This window comes from Hemicordylus capensis, chromosome 5, assembly GCF_027244095.1.
Source record: "Hemicordylus capensis ecotype Gifberg chromosome 5, rHemCap1.1.pri, whole genome shotgun sequence".
NCBI classification, from domain to species: Eukaryota; Metazoa; Chordata; class Lepidosauria; order Squamata; family Cordylidae; genus Hemicordylus; species Hemicordylus capensis.
In genome coordinates, this window is record NC_069661.1 from 150,786,164 (window position 1) to 150,809,356 (window position 23,193).

At 44.8% G+C, this 23,193-nt stretch overlaps 1 protein-coding gene across 7 annotated transcripts in view; it reads right to left on the bottom strand.

Moving 5' to 3' along the window:
- The window catches only part of ORC5 (origin recognition complex subunit 5), a 145,757-nt gene extending 130,493 nt beyond the window's left edge, over positions 1-15,264 (bottom strand). Inside the window, exons 1-3 of one of the 7 annotated variants that reach the window (XM_053257298.1) lie at positions 15,084-15,264; positions 12,269-12,446; positions 7,063-7,155 (exon numbers count right to left, since the gene is read on the bottom strand). In XM_053257298.1, the coding sequence (XP_053113273.1) occupies positions 7,063-7,155; positions 12,269-12,379 (204 nt within the window). In that variant the 5' untranslated portion in view covers positions 12,380-12,446; positions 15,084-15,264. Of the gene's footprint in view, positions 1-7,062; positions 7,156-10,557; positions 10,655-12,268; positions 12,447-15,033 lie in introns of those variants that run through there. The other 6 variants (XM_053257295.1, XM_053257297.1, XM_053257296.1 and 3 more) reach the window with 6 other exon arrangements.
- Positions 15,265-23,193: the final 7,929 nt, after the last annotated feature.

A 23,193-nucleotide genomic window follows, 5' to 3' on the forward strand; every position in this document is an offset into this window, starting at 1 on the left:
ATAGGGCCTAGTTTGTGGGAAGGGATGTCCAGGAGGATGCCGGGCAGGGCTAGAAGCAGGGTTGTTGTCAGTGGGAGGATTGATGCTGGTTTGGCACAAGGGCAGTGAAAGAGGCCAAGCCCCACTAGAGATCATTGCACACAAGTTCACGTTTCAGGTGATGCCTGCTCCTGCAGCACAATCACCTATGGCAGCTGAGGTAGAAGTAGTCAGGGGAAGCCTAGTCAGAGAAGTTCTTCCCTTGGAGGGAACATATGAGGTTGTGACAGCTGCTAGCCCAACCAAATCCCCACTCCTCCCCAATGATTCCCCCTTCTCAGTGAAACCCTCGCCCAGTCTGAGACTGAGGAGCAGGAGGAAGTCATTCCTGTTGGCCCCTGGACATTTGCAGCTATGGACAATGGAGGGTGGGGAGGGTCCTGGTGGTGGCCAACCAGCAGGCCCAGTAGTGCCACCAGCACCCAAGTGTAGGCTTCCAAAATGAGCCTACATGTGCTGTCTGCGTCCACTGCAGGGCACAGGTCAGCAGGCAAAACGACACCAAGCATCTGCGGATGTCATTGATGTGAAGACACATCGAACTGTATCATCCAGGCATCCTCATTCCTGCTAGCGACACTAGGCTGCCTGCTATGCCCTCAACTAGCAGTTGCAAGGCACACTGCTTGTCACACAGCAGTGTGCATCCGGTGGGCAAGCAGTCTAGTCGCCAAGAGGCACATCTCATACCCTGGGTCATTGGAGAGATGATGGCTCTGGACAACCAGCCCTTTCAGATGGTGGAGAACTCCAGCTTATGCCGGCTGCTCCAGCTGCTCTCCCCGCCAAGTACCACATCCCGTCACACACCACCTTCAGTAGACAGGTGGTGCCCTCCCTGTACCAGGAAGTGCGGAGAGTTTATGTCAGGGCTCCCAGAATCAGCAGGGCCTGACACCAGGTTGCACTTCCCTACAGATGTGTGGACCAGCTGTAGTGGAGTGCAGGCTACTTTCCTGTCCCTCACTGTGCACTGGTAGGGGCAGGAGAGGGGACAACTGCTGTTGGTGTGGCCAGTACATCCCAGACAGCAGAGCCCAGGTGGGCTCTGCTGCATGTGGAGACACTGGACACAAGCCACACAGCAGATGAGCTGTCAGTGGTTACTGGGCACCAGGTGGAGGAATGGCTCTCCAGTCAGCCAAACCTCCTCACGGGCTTCATGGTCAATGGTGCCAATGTGCTGAGGGTGGCACACTAGTTGCAGTTTGTGTCCATACACTGTATAGCACACACTCTGCACCTGGTTGTGATGGATGCACTAGGCATCATGGAGGCAAGGGCAAGGGAATTAGGGGGCTCCCCCCTGCAGGGACTGCTGCCGCCGCCGCAGATCTTGTGGAGAAGTGCTGCAAGACAGCAGCCTATTTCCTCTGCAACAAGAAGGGTAGGAGGATGCTCCGGGAGAGGCAGCGTGAGCTCAGCCTAACTGGACACATCATCCCTAGGGATGTTGAGACACAGTGGAACTCCACCTTTCTCTTGCTCCAGCACCTGCAAGAGGCAGCCACCCACACTCTGGCTAGGAACTGTAGCTTGGGAGTGTGTGACCTGTCCACTGCGGACTGGAAGCTCATTTCCAAACTGGTCTTGGCACTCGAGCCGTTCCTCCTTGCTACTAGCAGCTTGTGTGCCAAGGCAGCAGCTCTGAGCCAGCCTTTGCCTGCTGCTCTTCTGGAAGTTTTTCACACCAGCTTTTAGTTCACATCTACTCCAGAATGAAGGGGGTGCATTCAAATATTGATGAAATCTACCCCGAAGTCCCTGTGAGCTATTGGAGAGCACTTCACACACAATTTGGGTTGTTTTTTTAAATTGTGTGTTAGAGTGTAGCCTGATTTATATCCAGGGTTTAAAAAAATCTACTTCTTGCATTGTTTTGGGGGGGCAACTTTGAACTCACAGCAAAGCCTCTCAGTAAACCTGCAGTAAAGCCTGCTGTCTGGGAAAGCTACTAGAGAATGTGATGGGTGAACTCCAAACCACTCTGACCACTGGGGAGGCACATGCCCTTGCAGGTTAGTTGAGGAACGGAGTTGTGGATCAGCTCAGCATGAGGTTGGGTCAATCGGCAGAGCTTGTTTTGGCTTGCCTCGGTGACCCAACCATGAAGGGCAATGCCGTCACCCCTTGCTATCTACACAGGTGGAGGGCCCTACTGGTTCAAGAGATTAGCCAGGCAGAGGGGGGAAGATGGGGTCAGAACCAGGAGCGCCTACTTCTGCTGGAAGTAGTGCTGGAGCGCCTACTTCTAGCACACAGTCCATGCCCAGCAGCAGAATTAGCACCTCTTTCCAGTCCAGCAGCATGGTGTCCCTGGCAGGTTTCCCACCCTGTGGTTCAAACAGGGGTGCCTTGGTGCCTTGCCAGGAGTTCAGGAAGTGCCACCCATGCCCTGCACTGGTGCAGACTTCTCATCAAGTATGTGGCTTTCTTTTTCCAATCTCTGCTTGCACACACGCACACAATTCGATATGCTTGCTTTTGTTGATGGACAAAAGCAGAAGAACTTGATTACCTTGCCTGCCCTTCCTTGAGGTTCAGTCTGCAAGAAGGTACTGTTGTGGAGAAATCATTGTCTTGTATTTTGACGTTAGTGTGAGAATAGTTCCATGTGTCTGTCATCATAGCATGCTGTGGATTGTGGTCTGCCTTTGTGCTCTGTCCTGTTTTCTGCTGGGACTGGGAGAATCCCTTTTTAAAAAACGTGTGTAAATTTTTTAAACCTGTGTGTGCAATGTTGTTTCTGGTTCTGCCATAGGAAATAATGGGAATTTGAAATGGCCTATTATTCCCTATGGGTAGCACCTAGGGACACCAAAACAGGTTGCTGCTTTATAGCTATATTTGAAGGATATGCCAGATAAATGGGCCGCTGGGGTTGCATAGGCCCTGGTGGAATGCACCCTAATGGATTTTGGGGGCTCTGTTTTTTGAAACTTGTAGGTTAGCAGAATAAGCTTGACTAGCCAATGGGATTAATGCTGTCTAGACATGCAGTGGCCTTTTTCTTGACCCTTGTAAGTAATGAATAATTTCTTTGTCTTACGAATAGACTTTGTTTTTGCTAGATATAAGAGTAGTGCCTTTCTGTTGTCTGGAGAGTGAAGTGCTCTCTCTAGAGGAATAGAAGGGTTTCTGAAGAAAGTTGGAAATACAATGTACTGATTTATGTGGAAATCAGACACTATCTTAGGAAGGAAGGTATGGTCAGTTCGCAGCAGGACCTTCTCTGGATAAAATCACGTGAACAGCTTGTCCATTTGTAGAGCCGTCATTTCACTAACCCCGTGGGCCATGGAGATTGCTACCAGGAAGGCAGTCTTTAGGATGACTAATTTTAATTTTGCTATGGCCGGAAACTCAGTCACAGAAGAGAAAATGAAGGAGATACTCCACTGTTCTATTGGTTGTCTGATTGGTGGATATAATAATAATTATTATTATTAACTTATTATATAAGTTAGTGAAGCCTTATTTATTTATTTATTTATCTATCAATCAATCAAATAAGGAAACTTTAGAGTGGGAAAAGACTGTTTTTCCATCTCACCCCAGATGCTTTGCTGAAAGCGCCACTGGCTGTACTCTGATGGATACGTTAGACAGGCCTTCCGATTTTAGAGTTGTCAAGTAGAGAAGTAGCTGCCTGACTGATTCTGTCAATGCGCTGAAACCTTTATTTTATTTATTTATGCTATTTCTATACCGCCCTTCCAAAAATGGCTCAGGGCGGTTTACACAGAGAAATAATAAATAAATAAGATGGATCCCTGTCCCCAAAGGGCTCACAATCTAAAAAGAAACATAAGACAGACAGCAGCAACAATCACTGGAAGTACTGTGCTGGGGGTGGATCGAGCCAGTTACTCTCCCCCTGCTAAATAAAGAGAATCACCACGTTAAAAGGTGCCTCTTTGCCAAGTTAGCAGGGGTAACTTTAGAAGCAGCATAGCATCTAAACCTCTTCAATTTTCCCTGCATAGTTTTTATGAGTGGGTGGTTTTCTTTGATTTAGTATTCTCTTGTTTAGAAGCCTATCCATCACACTGTTAACCTTAGTGTGGCTATGTCGGGGTGCAGTACTTGACCTCTCTTTCGTGACAGAAGATCCGGGTAATGTGGGAGCCATATGTGTCAGGACAGTCTGAGTACCAGTGGAAACTAAGACTGTTGTGACCACCATGGTGTCACCAGAATGCAAGTTACTCAATGAAGTAGAAGTCGCGCCACCACCCAACTGAGTGGAAGTGGGGAGTACATGTACAATAGATCCTTGGTCCAGACCAACTGGAATGCATCTCCCAGAGACCATGGATCGTGTCCTGCTCTGCTCCTGCATTTGGTGTTCTGCGAGGTTGCAAATACATCTATTTGTAGCCAACTCCAGGCTCTGAATATTAGTTGTAAATATTTGCTGTCTATCTCCCACTCATGCTGTTCCGAGCATGCAAAGGTGAGACTTAGGCTGTAGGCTATTACATTATCTGTCCCTTTTATATGTACTGCTTGAGAGTAGACGTGATTGCAAATGCACCAATGCCAGAGCTGGATGCTCAAGGCAAAAAGGGACCTTGAGACAGTTCCTCCCTGCCTGTTGAGATAATTGCAGTGGTGTTGTCTAGCTGGACTTGCACTGTTTGGTCTCTTAGCATTGGCAAAAAGGCTTTCATTGACAGAAAAACTGCTAGGAGCTCCAAGAAGTTGATATGATGCTGCTTCTTGTGGTAGGTCTATTGCCCCTGGACCTTGTTACTGTTGCAGTGCCCTCCTCAACCTGTTGTATGGAATGGGACACCCTGTAGAAGGTTCTCTGGTAATGTCCATGATCGCAAGGATTGGATGATTTGGGTGGAATGGTTAACCTTAGCAGAGGGCTGTCCAAATTTGGGCAAAAGAGTGAGGAACCATAGTTGCCTCACTTTCAATCATGTATAATGGACTGTTATTTTGCAGGCAGCTGTCAGGCCGAGGAGGCGTTGAATCTGTTGTGCACACTGCGTACTTGGAACTAGCTCCTGATGGTCTGGAATATTTCCTGAGGTAAGTATGCCCTGCCAACTTGAGTGTCTAGAATTGCTCCTATATAGGCTATGGATTTCACCAGATCTAGGTGGGACTTTTTCCAGTTCACTTCTATGCCCAGCTCACAGATACGATATTTGAGAAAGTAACTCTCCTTTGTCCCTGGAGCTAGAAGCCAGTCGTCCAGATATGGGGAAGATAGCCATTCCGCAGGTCCTTAGGTGTGCCACTATCACTGCCATGCACTTTGTAAAGGCGTGTGGCGCTGTGCTCAGGCCAAAGGCCAGTACCTTGTACTGATATATGGAGTTGCCCATGGTAAAACTCAAGAATTTCATGTCTGTTTCCTGAATTACTATGTGAAAGTAAGCATCTTTTAGGTTGAGGGTTGCCAGCCACCGTTCTTGATATAGGAGCGGTAATATATCCTACAATGCTGTCATATCATACTTCCCCACACAGATGAACTTGTTCAGATGCCTCAAGTCCATTATTGGTCATATTACTCCTCCCTGTTAGGGGATTTTGATGTAGCGGGAGAAAAATACTTCCCACCTCTGTGCCCAGAGCACCAGGACTATGGTCCTCTTCGCTAACACCTCCCTTACCCCTTCCTGCAGAACTGGTGTTGCTCTTGTGAAGCGAACACCACTGAAGTTTGGTCTATTCTTGACTCTAAGACATAACCTGCAGATACTATCTGGAGGACCCAACAATCTGATGTTATGTGTTGCCATGCAGGGGCATGGCTTGCCAGTTTGATGGATCTGGCAATAGATGTTGATGTCATTGGTGCCATTGAGATGGTATTGGCAACTATCTGCAGTGCCATAGAGATTTTATTGGTGTCCGCTTGGGTTTGGTTGAAGTTCAGAGCCATTCACTTGGGTGATGGGCTGGTCCAATCCTCAAATATGCTGTTTGGGGCATCTGCTTGCTTAGCACGTTGGCCTTGATTGCCCTTATTTTTGTTCTGATATGGGCGTTTGTTGTATGGTTGATAGGGCCTTCTGTAGTCTCTTCTATCCTGTTGTTTATAACCTGACCTTGGTCTGGAGTAAGTCTTGTACTTCAATGGGTATGATGACAAAGCAGCCAAAGTGAAGATCTTTGCCATAAATCTTGATTTATTTTTTTAGCTGTGGTACTGCAGGTGCTGTGATACTCCATGCCGAGAGCATTCCACACAGGCTCAGAACCCATTACCAATGGAGCTCAATGAATCACGATCCAGATCCAAAAAGGTACAACAAAATATGGCACCCCCACCTCCTTTAACTGTGAGCAAGGTCCAAGGGAGCCAGGGGGAAATCAGCAGCAGCAAAATATTTTTCACATAATATTCGAGGCCCCAAAACAGAGACTGCATAGGGACCGGCCTGGCCAGGTGAGTGAATCAAATCCTGGGCATAAAAATTAAAATGACCACAGTGTGACCTATCACTACAGCTCTCAATGTTGATTGTGGGAACTGAACAATCAGCTAAAATGACCACAGTGTGACCTATCACTACAGCTCTCAATGTTGATTGTGGGAACTGAACAATACAGCTCTCAATGTTGATTGTGGGAACTGAACAATCAGCTATAAACTGACATTCGAAGCAAATTATCTACCTCACCCTTTCTCATAGTATTGCCAGCCCCATCTCATAATTCCCTTTTTCAGAAGCCCACCTCTCCGTTCTGGAAGTATTCTACCATCCAGCATGGGACCACAAATTCATGAAATAGATGAACCTACTTCCATAGTATGAGAAGATGCAGTAACAACCACTTGCTGACGATGGGGGCAATGGAACTCTGCTCTTTTGTCGCATCAGCCAAAATATTTGAAGATGTCCCTACAGGGTGAGTCCTCATACTGACTGCTAACCCTTCTTGACGAAACATCAAAGATGAACAATACTGACTGTTCTGAAGGTTGTTGTTCTTTTTTAGTTGTCAACACTTCAAAGTGTTTTCCAATATATGGTAGGAATCCACTATTCTTCTTACCTCTAAAGTTTTCAGAAGAGTCTGCATCACATAAGTCTTCCCACTGGATGTGTGTCCATAGATGAAAAGAGATGGGAAGCTAAAATGCTGACGCTAAACAAAATAGATAGATAGATATATCTTTAGTCTTTGTTTTTTAATAAAACACCCCAGCCTTTTTTGTCAGAAGATGTACAGAAGTTTGACTCATCAAATTTTCTGCTAGATGAAAAGCTAAAGAATGAAGGGGCTCACTAAAGATGCAGCAATTAAGATCCACTAGGGCAGCCTATCCCTTTGATTTTACAATCCATCAAATACTTGTGGATACTGTTCAAAAGCCTGAAGCCAGGCTGAAACTCCAAAGAAGCTACTTGGTTGGGATTGGGCACACTTGGACTGTTTGGGTAGCAAAATCTAAAACCTTGCAGCAAAAAACCTTTAAGATGGGGTATACTGAACATTTTTAAGCACATCACCACTGTTGGGTCCTAGTGGTATCACCTTGCCCCAAGGTGAGATGGGTGCAAGTAGAGTAGGAGAGGAAGATATTATTGAATTAGTTATTCAACACCATCATCAATATACATTGCACTCTGCTGCATCAGCAAAAAAAAAGTAGGTCCTTGCCCCAAAGGCTGTAAAGCATGAAGTTTGTCTGTGGGGGAAGGACTGTGATCCCTGCAGCCAAATGTGAGACTGTAAGCATCTGCCTGAGAAATTCAAGGGATGAATGTGAGAAAATACTGTTTCATATTAGGGATGTACAAATCGATCTGTACCCGAATCTAGCTGATTCGGGCAATTTGGACACAGAACAAATCACCCCGTGGTCCACTGGCTAGATTCGCGCCAGATTCGATTCGCTTCAAGATTCAGATTCCTCCTATTATTTTCCCCCGATTCCCAGCTTTCATTTAAAACAAGAAAAACCCCTAAGCTCTAGCCCTTGTAGAAGTGGAGTTATGGAGCAAAATGTGTTGTCACTATTTTTCAAGTGTTTGGCTTCTTTGGTGTATAATAACTTTTCCTCAATGAATCCCTTTTTCAGATTCATTATACACCTTCATTTCTTCTATTCATTTTGACTGTCTTTGGACAGTGACAACTGTCAACTGCCATGTGCCCACTACACCCCACTCCCACCTACAAGGCAGTGGGGCACTACTCAGTTTATGTTCTAGGAATTTTTTCAAGTGTTTGGCTTCTTTGGTGTATAATAACTTTTCCTCAATGAATCCCTTTTTCAGATTCATTATACACCTTCATTTCTTCTATTCATTTTGACTGTCTTTGGACAGTGACAACTGTCAACTGCCATGTGCCCACTACACCCCACTCCCACCTACAAGGCAGTGGGGCACTACTCAGTTTATGTTCTAGGAATTTTTTCAAGTGTTTAGATTCTTCGGTGTCTAATAACCTTTCCTCATAAGGAATCCCTATGAGGATTCATTACACACCAAAGAATCTAAACACCTCAAAAATTCCTAAAATACAAAATGGGTACCCAGTGGCTTGTGGGGTAGTTGGCACATGGGGTACCACTAATTCCCCACCCGCAAAGCAGAGGTCAAAATGAGCAGAAGAAATGAAGGTATGTAATGAAGACACCAAAGAATTTAAACACTTCAAAAATTTCTTTAAAAAAATAAACTGAGTACCCCAGTGTGTGAGTGTGTGTGGGGGGGGGTGTAGTTGACACACGGCACCTGACAGTTGGCACTGTCCAATGACAGTCAAAATGAACAGAAGAAATTATGGCATGCAATGAATCCTCATAGGGATTTGTTATGAGGAAAGGTTATTAACACCAAAGTATCCAAACATGAAAAATAGTGACCACACATTTTGCTCTATAACTCTACTTCTACAAGGGCTAGAGCTTAGCTTTAAAAAAAAAATAAAAAATTAAAGCCGGAGATCCATGTTAGATTTAGGATAGGGTGACTTCAAATTCCCATTATTTCCTATGGCGGAAATATACAAAATCAGTAAACACACACACACACACACACAAAATCATTACAAATCAACCAAGGGCCCCACTGCCTTGAAATCTGGGTGGTAGGTGGCACCCATGGAGACCTATCTACCACCTGTATTTGGTGCCCATAGGACCTTTATAAGTGGTCAGAATAGATCTGAATCCGAATCCAAATCAAATCAAATTTCAGGGGCCAGTTTTGGACACAGAACAAATCAGGGGTTATTAGATTTGGGCACAAATCGAATTGAAAAAAATAGATTCATGCACATCCCTATTACATATACTTAAAACTTGGTTGCAGTTAAGTAGATAACTGGGGCTTAAGCAAGGGCTTCCCAGAAGTGGGAGATCTGAACAATTATTTGAAGGAAGATGGAGGTGGCACACAGTGGACTACCACTAATTTACATGTTTCTCCTTCCTTTGCTAGCAATAACACTTGCCTTTGATAAGAAATAGATCTTCAACTTACAGAAAGTGTTGTCTATGCAAACTGTTAACTATTAAATCAAGATCTTGTCATTTAACTATGACTAAATGGAAAACTCAAATAAAAATTACAAATTAAACAAATGGTTAAATGGGTTAGCTAACATTTTAATTCCTGGAAACTGATCTAAGCTGCTTTCCCAGTGCTGAATCATCTCAGACCTAGAAAGTCTTAGATCATGTGAAGCATGATGTAGTGCAACAAATATGACAAACTGATATTAAACAGACTCACAGAGTAACAAGCTGTTCAGGAGGAAAGGCTGACCTCAATCCTAAACCCACTAGAGTTCACAGGTTCACTGCTAACACAATCTTCAGTCTCGAAATACTGTATGCGTGAAGGAGCAGCACATAACAACATACACTACACAAGGCATTGTACGTCTGCACATAATTCCTGCAATCCTACCATTTAAGGGATGGGGGATTACGGAAATCTAGATAACCGCATGTACAGATGTATGTGCATATGCCCCCCATTGCACACACAGCAAGGAAAGGGGGTGGGATGCCTGCAGTGCTGTACCATCTCATGTACAGGTTTTCCACTAGTTATTGTGTAAATTGGCCCCAATACCCGCAGATACTAGCAGATTTTACTTCTCAACAAGTGGACTACTACAACCTTTGCAAAGATAATTTATTGAGATGTTTTCCAGCAGTATCCATTCAGTCTCTGTAAAGTTTAAACCAATTTAAAGTCATTAGGAAAATATATCTGCTATTTTCAACAAACCTAAAGAATATCTTTCACCACTGAGGAAAGACTAGTATTCTCAACAGTGAAAGAAATCACCCAAAAAAATCTTTAAAGCAGCATGGGCTTAAAGCAAAACAAAAATGGAAAATGAATCAATTCATTCTGAAGATATAACATTACCTGTTTACATGTCCACACAGTAACTCTCCAAACACTAGTACTGTATATTATTCTGATACTTTTAAAAATAATGATAAAAGCAAAGCTGGCCAAATGTTTCCTGACATAATAGCTTCCGAATAACTATGACATCCACTTATTTCAGGTTACTAACCTCAAGCTAAACACCTAAGTAGACCAACAAACCTTACAACATTTCCTGAAGGCAGGGTTTAACAATTCATTCTCCAGGGATTAAAAGAAAGCATACCCTGAAAACCAAAAGAATCAAAATCACCCCTATTGCTGAAAAATTTAAGCTTTCATTTAAAAACAATCTGCAGTTCTATCAATCATGCTGAATACATCAATACTGCATGCTTCAGAAGTCTATTTGGCAAAATTAAATGCAGCAGCTGACTGCTGACATCAATTTCCATACTGTGAAACAAATAACAGTTATTCTCCCAAGGGCTTGTATAGATATTATGTTTAATTATAGAAGTGTGCAGATAAAGATAACTATGCCACAGCCTAAATTAATGTAGCAGTCTGTTTCATAACTCAAGTAAGGGGAACAGTAAGGTATTCCCCTCTTAGCTTCCACCAAATGCAGTTCTGATTTCATTGGTTAATACAGCCTACTGAACATTTGTTTCAAAAGATCTTTTGCATGATGATTAAAGAAAATGAGCTGTACACCAGAGTCTGCCAAATCTCACTTCAGCCATGAACCCATGGGAAGCCAGTGTTGCCACAATGCACATTGAAACATGTGGGATAATACTGGCCTACATGACATGGCTATGTAAGCATTATTCATTTTAAAACAATCTGCAGTTTATCTGACATAATAAACTACATGAAATTACATAACAGTCTAATACAGAGAAATCTTTACATATCCATTTGCCTGCCAAGGGAAACCTTTCATGGAACTTTTGGACATTGAAAACGATTCTGGAGCAAGCTGTAGCAACACAGTTCACCTGGCATGCTGGCCAGGTCTGTTGGGTCTCACCTTTATTGCTCCCTCCCTCCACCACCATGAATTGAAAGTGCATTCTAGAACACACCCAACACTCTCCTGGGCACATTGCGTCAGTAATGGCAGGCAACGTGTCTTTCAGAAAATCTTGTCCACCATTACCAATTTTCAAATGAAGGAATTCTTCATACACATCTAAGGGACCAGGGTTCTCAAGAGTAGTTTAGCAAAGAAGTTGGGATACTATATGTCAAAGAGCACTTATGGGAAAACTCAATAAACATTATGTATTATTATTCTCTCTCAATCAACCCATTGCTATTAATAAAGATTTATAGAAAATAAATGACTCTATAATCTTCTGCAATGTTTGTACAGAAGACTGTTATAGCATCCGCCACTGATCAGAGATTTTTATGGCAACCATTAAGGGAACTAACAAGACTCAGACTTGTTTTAATGTTTTCCCTCAGAGTCCTATCAGTAGTAAGCAAAGGAGGAAGAAAAGCAGCAATATAAAACTGGAACTTAAAAAACCTATCACAAAAGCATTTCCTCCAAAAAGACAAGAGGGACATACAAGGAGTTATCCCGTTATCTTCACAACAATCCTGCTAGGCAGGCTAGGATCAGAATATTTTCTACAGTCTACCAGAGAATTTCATGCTGAGTGGAGGTCTGAACCCATATCACTCCACCAACTCCAACACCTAAACAATTTTACCACTGTCAGGAGCAAGAGAGCAGTTAAAAATCCACCTTCCTTTCCAGTCCATAAGAAACAGATGGTCTTAAAATTCTACTTCAGTCCAAAAACAAGGCCAAGTATCTTCAGAGAAACAGAAAAAGAAAAAGGGGGGAAATTGCAATCATTTTTAAGATAACAAAAAAATGCAACCTCTCCAAAGATGGACAACAAGGTGGATACTTGAGATTCTCGACAAGGCACCATGCTTTCCAAGCGAAGCAACGTTGCTTCTGGATACTCCGGGTGTTTGAAAATAGGCATCTTAATGTCTGTTTCTGTGGTTAAATGCTCTCAACTGGCAGCAGCAAGGATGCAAGGAAAATCCAATCTGGAAAATAAATGTGTAGTTATTGTATGAGAACATAATAGCTAAGTATAAAGTGACAGATTATTACTCATTATTGTATGTTGCTTTTATTGAAAGGAATAAATATTATATATAGCTAAACTGAGTGCCCTCCTGAAGCCTGAGATTACATTGTGCTAGTCCCTGCACAAATATAAGATGATCACAAGGCGCCTGATATTGTGGCCATATTCACAATTACAATATTCACAATAATATGATTACAATGACATTGACACATTGCATTACAACTCAGATGAATTAAATATTATGAAATAATATTAAGTGTCATTTTATTAAAGACAAAGTGGGAAAACCAGCAAACAATGATCACCACACTGTATTTTCCATCAGTAATGGAAAAAGGAACATCTTATGAAAGCACTGCAATCCTATCCATGCTTAAATGGGAACACATTCCCACTGAACTCATTGGGAATTATTTCCAAGCAAACATGCTTAGAAGGGGCAATATGGAGAATAAGGGAGTGAGATTACATCATGGAGTTATCTCTTACATACAAGATCCAGAGGAAAACATGAGGAGGACAACTGGCAAGAAACATCCAGATGGGGACGATATGAAACTTTTATTATAGGCAATTATGGATGTGGAAGTATGAAGCAAAAATGCATTTCCTCTACATCAGTGCCACATCCAAAAAAGAGGATCTTTGGCATTTTGCTGCTGCAGCCAACTGGCGTGCTTGTGCTCTAGAATGAGCAATCCCAGAACTTACACCCTTTGATCCAAAAATTAATTTCAGATGGATCCAAATAGCTGTGGTTACTGATGATAAAGGGCATGTACTCTCTGTGTATGCTCCAATCCATTCTCCTCTTTATAATTTCTTTGCAGGCACTCGAAGACTGGTTTCACAATTAAGCCCCTGGCAAACTCCATCTCAGATAAAGCTCTAAGAATATTTATTTATTTATTTATTTTATATTTTATATCCCGCTCTTCCTCCAAGGAGCCCAGAGCAGTGTACTTAAAGTACTTAAGTTTCTCCTCACAACAACCCTGTGAAAGTAGGTTAGGCTGAGAGAGAAGTGACTGGCCCAGAGTCACCCAGCAAGTATCATGGCTGAATGGTGATTTTGAACTCGGGTCTCCCAGGTCCAAGTCCAGCACTCTAACCACCACACCACGCTGGCTCTCTTTCTTATCAAGGTAACTGGGTGGAAAGGAGAAAAGCAAAACCACTCCCAACCTTGCTGCATATACATCCAAGTAACTGATTGCAGGAAAGCAGGGTGGGGGGAGCAGAGAGAAATGGAATGAATTGGACAGGGAAGATCAACACGCTCTTGTTTCCAAATATAACCACAGAGATTAATTTGCGCCAGAGCCGACAATTAGATTTGAGCATGCGCATTGTGTTGCCACGATTGGCACAACCCTGGAGAGATGCCTCCAGTCAGTGCAACCAATACCAACCTAGACAAACCAATACTCTGGCTGAACATAAGGCAGCTTCACCTATAGTCTACCACCCTGGGATCAGCGTTCCCTGTAAGAGGGATTCCGAGACGTCGTTGACTGCAACTCCCATAATTCCCAGTGAAAGGGCATTACAGCTGGGCAATGCTAGGTATTGTAGTCAACAACATCTGAGAATAAACGTAATCACAGTTGATTCCCCCCCCGCCCCGGCTTTCTATTCTCCTCTTCCCTTGTGGAATTAATTGCTATGTGGAAGTTCTCCTGCTCAGCATATCTCGTTCGCGACGTTCACCAGATAACCTGATGAGGTGAATCACGACCTCATAGAAACTTAAACAAGAGCTCTTGAGCAGCCACAAAGAGGTGGCCTGCCCGGGCACAGTTCGCTCCCCGGCCTGTCGCCTGCCCCCGTCCCCTACACACACCCTGTCCGCCCCGACGCCCTCCTGGCCACAGCAGGCACGTGCCTGCCCATCTCCTTGCTTCCACCACCTCTACCCGCCACTTTGCAGCCGCTGCCACTCGAGTCGACACACAAAAGCGAGGGCGGAGGCGGCAGTGAGGACAAGCGGGCTGGTGTTCCCCATCAGCCACAGCAAGGGAGCGACATCCCACAGGGCAGGCTCCCTGTCGCCCACTTGCCTGCCTGCCCCCATCACCTACCCAAGGGGCGCTCCTGGCCACAACAGGTGGCAAGCAGGAGGGTGGGCAGCGGCGAGCAAGCGCCTGCCCGCCTCTCCTGCCCGCCCCTTGTTACCGCCAGGACTCAGGCGAGAATGGGTAGGCGAGCAGGGGGCCACGTGGAAGAGGAGGAAGGCAGCCACCCTGTGACCCACCCAGACTATCACCGCCCCTGCGAGCTTGGCGCGCAAATTGCGCCCTAAGTAGGTACTTAGCTCGCTATAATGGGTGGTCAGCCCTGCTTCTGAGTCACTGCAAGATGACCCTCCTCCGCGCCCTGTTTTGTAGAGTTTCCCAACCCACAGGATGGTTGATGCTTCTAGACAAGCCCTGCCAGGGCTGGATCCACAGGTCCATTACTGGGCACGGGGGGCCCAGTGGAGCCATGCCCAGTAAAGGACCGCCCGGGCCCCAGGAAACAAGGCGGGAGACATATCCCACTTCTGGCCAGCAGAAGAAGTGTCGCGCCATGCCTCTGGAGGATCGCTCACGTTTCGCGCTTGACTCTTCACTCACTGCCGCGCCATTGAGTCCCAAGCGAAGAACTCGCCCTCAGCTTCCGCAACAAGTCAGAAGAGGAGGGACGGAGAAGCAACATCCCTTCCTCCTCCTGATTGGCCGATGAGGCGTTCAGGGCTGCCTCCCCCCGCCTGACTGACAGGCTCCGCAGCGAAGGAAGTGCTGACTGATTCTCGACGACAGCATTTGCCTGCTGAGGAGCCTGTCAGTCAGGCTCCGGGTGGGCTGGCCTGAGCCTGAGCAGCAAGCTGGCCAATCACAAGGAGAGGAGGAAGGAAGGGCGGTCTGATTTAACCAGTCTGATTAAACGGCTAAAAGTTACAGCCCTGGTGTTGGAGTCAACAACATCTGAGAATAAACGTAATCACAGTTGATCCCCCGCCCCCGCTTTCTGTTCTCCTCTTCCTTTGTGGAATTAATTGTGGAATTGTTCTCCTCTTCCCTTGTGGAATTAATTAATTAATCTAAACAGCGGCAGGAACAGGCAAGGAAATATCCTTGCCTGTTCCTGCCGCTGTTTAGATTTCATTCGAATTACGCTGTTCAGCAAGATAATAAATACTGGTTTTGTTTTGGATCACCTACTTGGATGCAGCTAATGAGAGCAGGGGAGAAACGTAGGTGCTTTACACTGAAGATACTCTGTATCTTCCTAATCTTATTTATTTAATGTTGTCTACTTAACACGGACCAAAGAATAAATGTTAATGTATACCATTGTAAAAGTTAATCTACAAAGACAGTAGATTTTATGCAGATAGTGGTAATTAAGGTTTCATTTCTAACACATTAACATGGGGGGGAGGGACAATTCTCTGCAGAGAAAATAGCTTTAAAATTTCTACTACAGAGGGCAGCCTTTGCATGTAAACTCAGATGGCACATTTAAAATCTCAGAGCAAAGTCTGACTCAAATTTGATGCATTTGCCCATACACCTTATTCAGTATGAAAACATTTGCATTATTGCTATGGTTTAAGTCTGACCAGATGTCTACTGAATTAAAAAATATATCACCTCGCAAGTTCTTTATCATTTTAAGCAAATGTTTCAGGAGAGGGGAAATGAAACAGTTTGAACAAGTTCTGAGATACAGTCCCACAATTAGAAAAATGCAGACCAGGAAAAGAACTGGTAACTAAATAGTTAACTTTAACAATTTAAAGTTGAGGGCCAGAGTGGTGTATTGGTTAGAGTGCTGGACTAGGACCGGGGAGACCCGAGTTCAAATCCCCATTCTGCCATGAAACTAGCTGGGTGACTCTGGGCCAGTCACTTCTCTCTGTCTAACCTACTTCACAGTGGTGTTGTGAAAGAGAAACTCAAGTATGTAGTACGCGCTCTGGGCTCCTTGGAGGAAGAGCAGGATATAAATGTAAAAATAATAATAATAATAAAGTTAACAATTTAACATCTATGATGCACTGGATGACAGAACTACATCAGGCTTGGTTCCAAAATCATGAAAAAAGTGAAGGTGCAGTAGTGATACATTGAAAGGCAAGTACAGATTGTATGTCACAAAACACATTGGCTGCAATCCAGCTGTAATCGTGTTGCAGGGTATTATTTTGTGACTAGTATCTCACTAGAGTGTATGATTGGGCAGGCACATGCATATCTCCCTTGATGGGTCAGGATGTATTTTGTGACTATATTCACACTTATGTGACTAGCAGGTTAATATGCATTGGTTTAGTCCTTTAGAAGGGTAACCTCAAAGAGTAGAACATTTTCACTGTCTTTCATAGCAGAAAACAAGTCATGACTTCCAGCAACATTTCAGGGACCAGAACCTCTGCACACATCATGGACAGTCAAATGGGGAGGTGCATTAAACACTTTTTTTAAATTGCAGATTTCCACATGCATCTGCATTCAATAGTGTAAAATAGCCACACTTTCAAAGTGTTTGTGGTCTAGCTAATAACCAGAAGCATCTTTCAAACAGTAGTACTGTTGTGTAGGGTGATATCAGTGTGCTTTTGTTTGTTTGTTTGTTTGTTTGTTTGTTTGTTCGATTATTAGACCGCCCTTACAAAATAGCTCAGGGCGGTTCACAAACATCAAAGACCCTTTAAAACAATTTAAGAGCACTGGAAGGCCAAGCCAAACAGGTAGGTCTTTAGGACTCTCCTAAATTCCAATAAAGAATTCAAATTACGGATGTCTGCAGGGAGCGCATTCCACAGTCCAGGAGCGGCTACAGAGAAGGCCCACCTCTGGGTCGCCACCAGACAAGCTGATGGCAACTGGAGCCGGACCTCCTCAGATGATCTTAGCATGCAGTGGGGATCAGATTGAAGAAGGCGATCTCTAAGGTAACCTGGACCTAAGCCATTTCGGGCTTTAAAGGTAATAACCAGCACTTTGTATTTTGCTCGGAAACATATTGGCAGCCAGTGCAGCTGTTTCAAAACAGGCATAATATGGTCTCTCCAGGTTGTCCCGGAGATCAGCCTTGCTGCCACATTTTGAACTAACTGAAGTTTCCGAACTATGAACAAAGGCAGCCCCACATAGAGCGCATTACAGTAGTCAAGCCTGGAGGTTACCAGCTGGTGCACCACTGTTCTGAGGTCATCCTCCCCTAGGAATGGACGCAGCTGTCGAATCAGCCTAAGCTGATAAAAAGCACTCCTGGCCACAGCCTCCACCTGAGTGAGGCCTGGATCCAGGAGTACCCCCAAGCTGTGTACCTGCTCCTTCCGGGGGAGTGTAACCCCATCCAGCACAGGGAGATCTTTTAATGTAAGTTATTTTTTGTGGAGCTCTCTGTGTGTTCTAAAAAAATAAACAGAGCAAGGCACTACAGCAGGAATCTAACCCTGCCACATTTCTGAACTGCAAAATATTCACTTTTCCCATAACGTGGAATGAGAGTCACATGAGCCATTTCTTAATACTCTTTTGCTATGCTTGAAAGGAGAGGACAAAATGTTTTTAGGCATCATTGAGAAGCTCATGTTGACCATGGATCTTAGCAGCACCCACTGAAAATTATTATTTTCCTCAAATAATATATATTCTAATATAAATGCATATGAAGCAAATCATAGTAGTAGTTAACCATGCCTCCCCTTACATCCTGGGATACAGGTTACTTAGAATTTTGCCAGGATGTTTCCTCCTAACAGGGGAACCCAAATTTAGTGAGAAGAGCAACACATTCTGTCAGCAAAAAGAACTGGAACACTCTGCCACACCCCCCGGGTGCTCCCTCTGGAGATCTGAAAGCGTGTCACTGGTTTTCATGACCCTGCTCCCTTCTTTTTTCCACCATGTGAATAGAATAAGAGTTATCTGGATTCTTAGCAGTAGGGGTGTCTACGAATCAATTTTTCCAATTCAATTTGTACCCGAATTGAATTACCCTTGATTTATTTTGGATCCAATAAATCTGCCCTCCTCCACCAAACCACCCCAGATTCAATTTGGATCTGAATCAATCCAAATCTGAATGGATTTGGGGCAAAAAAGGGGGTTCTGGGGGCAAAAGAATGGGGTGGATGGTAGTATCCAATGGGTGGAAGCTACCATCCAAATTTCAAAGTAATTGGGCAAAGGAGTGATTTTTTTAAATGAAGTTTTAACGAAATTGCCCAAAGGGGTGATTTTTAACGAGTTTCTGAGGTCTGTGCATCTTTAAGCTTTTTCCATAGGGAGTGATGGGGATTTCAGCAGCCCCATAACTCCAAATGGGGGGCACCAGGGTGGCCCAGAGCAGGTTGTGGTGCAATGTACCAAAGATGATGAATGACCATCTTTGTTCATCTTTGTCCATTCATCTTCTTTGGTGCAAAATGATGAATGACCAGAGAATCCACTATCAACAAAATAGTGGGTTTTGTAACAACAAAACCCAGTACCTCATGGGCTTGTGGTTTTGAGGGTGGTTGGCACCCCATGTGCACTACACCACAACCCTCTCTGGGCCATCCTGGTGCCCCCCACATGGAATTATGGGGCTGCTGAAATCCCCATTACTCCCCATGGGGAAAAGCTTATAGATGCACAAACCTCAGAAATTTGTTAAAAATTACCCCTTTGGCAAATTTTGTTTGTACCCAAATTGATTCGCACATCCTTACTTAGCAGTGCAACTTCTGACCTAGATCCATCTTTTGGAACTGAACTCACAGTGGTTGCCCTGGGGGTGCAGAGGGGTATGGGGAAGGGGGACGGGAACTTGTTAATTATGCCAGATCTCTCAGCACATTTCAATATCACAATGTCCATCTGGATAGTCTTTGGGGGTGGAGCAGGGAGGCACTGTGCTTGGGTGGCTACAGACCTACCTCAAGGATCAGGTTCAGAAGGGGATGCTGCTCCACCCTCTGCCCTTTGCGGGATCTTGTCTCCCATGCTTTTATAACATATACTTGCTGGGTGAGTATGTCTAGAGTTTGGGGCTGAAGCTTTCTCAGCAATGTCTTTCATTTTCATCTGCCCCTGAGGAGATTTGGAACCAATTTCTGGGACCGATGATGGACTGCATGTGGGCAAACAAGCTGAAACTGAATCCAGACAAGATGAGAGAACTGTTGATTGAATCCCACTGATCCAGGTGCAGGTGTTTGGCTTGTTCTGGACAGGGTTGCACTCCCTTTGAAGGATCAAGAATCCAGCTTCCTGAGATCTGACACCCCTCCTGGATGTTCAGGTGGAAGGAGTAGCCAAGAGTGCTTTTCAGCAGCTTGGCTAGTGTGCCACTGCCATCCTCACCTTCTAAAATTGGACCCAGCTATAGGCATTAATGCCCTTGTTACATGCAGTGTGTGTTGCAATGTGTGTTGTGCAACAGTGTGTGTTGTTTGGGGAGGGAGTTAGAAAGTCTGTACCCCCATAATAGTCATGGAGAGGATTTGCTGTAGTCCTCAAAAATCAGAGGTATGAGTTTTGCTGAAATCCAGATGCCACATCAGCTATTTGATGACGCATGAAACAGTTCAGCTTAATTGTCAAAGTAGCCTAATGTTTACTTTTGCTATTGCTCAATAGAGGGTGTGAAAAGAATAAGGATGACATAGAGGCTATTCTCATGACCAGGCAAAATCGGGCATACTTGCGCAGGGCATGCTGGAACCTCTGGGGGCCGTGCGGCCCCCTGATCCCCACAACCCCCACTGACGGAGCCAGCAGTCATGTGGGCAGCTGATCCGGCTGCCCAGGGCTGCCTGGCGATCATCTGCAGGGACAATGGGCTAAGACCCGTCCTCCCCACAAAACCCATCTGGTGAATCTCACTGATCGTGAGATTCGCTTCATAGTCAGAGAAATAGCAGGTTACTGATTAAAAGCAGAACACAGATCTGCACCCCAGAGAAACAAGGGGTCTCCTGGAAGATACATTTCTTGAGACTCCTGATATGGCAGCCAGCCAATGCCTGTCCTCATGGGACCAACCCGATCCAGACAGGACCTTGGCGGATTTTGCAGCATGCCGAGTAAGTGAATTTTAGGAACATAGGAAGCTGCCTTATACTGAGCCAGAACATTGGTACATCTAGCTCAGTATTGTCTACACAGACTGGCCACAGCTTCTCCAAGATTACAGGCAGGAATCTCTCTTAGCTCCATCTTGGAGATGCCAGGGAGGGAACTTTGAACCTTCTGCACGTAGTGTTCTCCCCAGAGCAGCCCCATCCCCTTGGGGAAATTCTTACAGTGCCGACACAGGTCTCCCATTCAAATGCAAAGCAGGGTGGGCTCTGCTTAGCAAAGGGGACAATTCATGGTTGCTACCACAAGACCAGCTCTCTTTCTTTTTTGCCTCAACCTCCAGAAGTGGGGTGACTAGGCAAGATAATGCCAGGAAGATGCCTCCTTTGAACTCTTGACTATAAAGGAGACACTTTGGGAGAGCTAAAACAGAATAGCTTCTATCGGGAATCAGGACATGCATGCATCATGCTTCTCTGTCCTGACCAAGCTCAAGCACCAGCTGATTTGTGGAGTCTGGCCAGCTCCAGCATTATTTAGAGTAAGTATGAACGTGTGAGTGAATGAGATATGTCACTGACTTGTTACTGACACATGGATTTTTGTCTTTGTTGTTGCTACTATGATTCTTGCCATCATTATTATTTGTCACTGCTGCCCATGTTGCCCATATTGACCTTTGTGCAACCCTTGCCTCCCTCTAAAGCTCTGGTAGTGGGCGAAACCTCAACCCCACTTAACATGTGCTCTTCATGGAGCTGCTTTTGAATAGCTTGGAAGTTCAGAAGCTTTAGGTGGTTCAGAACACAGCAACCAGTGTAGCCCTGTTCACACACGGGGGGGGGGAGTGTGTGCCTGGAAGCAGTAGCAGTCGGTGTAGGAACTTGGTGTAGCAGTCGGGGGGGGGGAGACAAGAGGCACCTTTAAGTGTAAATTAATAGGTGCTAACTTCTGCTACCGCCACACCGGAAAGCTGCTCCGTGCTGCAGCGTGCCTCCCAGCATTCCCTGTGGGGAGGGGATCGCCTCCACCATTCACCTGGCTGCCAGCGGGGATCAGCTCCAGGGAGGCCAGTTGAGTGGCAGAGGTGATCTCCCGCCACAGCGGGTGCTGGGCAGCGCACTACAGCTCGGAGCAGCGTTCAGATGCAGCGGTAGCAGAGGTAAGCACCTATTAATTTACACTTAAAGGTGCCTCTTGCCGCCCGCATCCACGTCGCCGACACCAGCCGCTACTGCCTGGAAGTACCGCCCTCAGCATTGACACGCCAGGAAGTCTTGTCCACAGCACACTGCTCACAGTTACGACATTTGTCTGAGCAGTGGGATCATAGTGACAGAGGAGCCTCCTGAAAATGAATCCCAATACATTCTGCTCAGAGAACTGGTTTTTCTTCTTGTAAAAGGTAAGTTTCCGCGTGGAAAGGAGGAAGTAAAGGTAAAGTGTGCTGTCGAGTCGGTGTCGACTCCTGGCGGCCACAGAGTCCTATGGTTGTCTTTGGCAGAACACAGGAGGGGTTTATACCATTGCCATCTCCCATGCAGTATGAGATGATGCCTTTCGGCATCTTCCTATATCGCTGCTGCCCGATATAGGTGTTTCCCATAGTCTGGGAAACATACCAGCGGGGATTCGAACCGGCAACCTCTGGCCTGCTAGTCAAGTCGTTTCCCCGCTGTGCCACTGTTGCAGAATTCCAGGGGGCCTGTATCCGAAGATGTGAGCTGCAGATTAATTGGTTCTATCCCTTGCAGGGTTATTTCATTCTCTATCCCTGAATTTTTGTTGTTTTGCAATGGCTTCTCATGATTATCTTGTCCAGTGAGTCTTTTTTACAAAATTTCTAGGTACAGGTCTAGTCAATTTTTTATTTTTTATTTAATTTTGCGGGGGTGAGGAGCACAGCTTGGGGAAACTTGCATGATAAAGGCTGGACTCTTCTAAATAATACTCGGGAGAAATATGGAAACCTTATGTTTCCCTTTTTGTGTGCAAAAATTGACAAGACAATTAGGTAATTAGGGATTTTTCTTGCAAAATGATCCAAGCCTTTCTTTTTTTAAAGCCAACATCTTAGTAGCAATTTTTGTTGTTATTTCTGTCTCAGGCTGTGTTTCATGTAAACGTCAATCCTATTTCAACAAATTTCCTCTAAGGCGTGAAGGACAGATCCCTGTGTATTTGTTGTCAATAAAACAGTTTAAAATGCTGTACTTCATCTTTAGGCAGAAAAAGCAAGCAAAACATTTGAGCAGCAGAAATAGAGAGACACTGTTTGTTACAGTTGCACACAAAGGCTCAATATAGGTTTCACTTTGCAATCTATATGACTTTTAAAAAGCAGCTAAATTTTACCCTGGGCTGATAAACTGCTTATTGAGACTAATAGAAAAATCCTATCTGATACTCAGCTTGATCTCTTCCCTCAACCTATTTTCTGTGGACATGCAGCCGTCTCAGGCATACTTGTCAGCAAAAATAAACCTGGCATATTAACAAAGGAGGAAGTGGAAGCAGGAAGGTGGAAGGGGTGAGAAAGGATCATTTTTCCATTTTCTTGTTATTCCTTATAAAGAATTCACCAGTGATTTGTAAATTACAAGAACCTTAAATGAACTTGGTGGATAGAATACACAACAT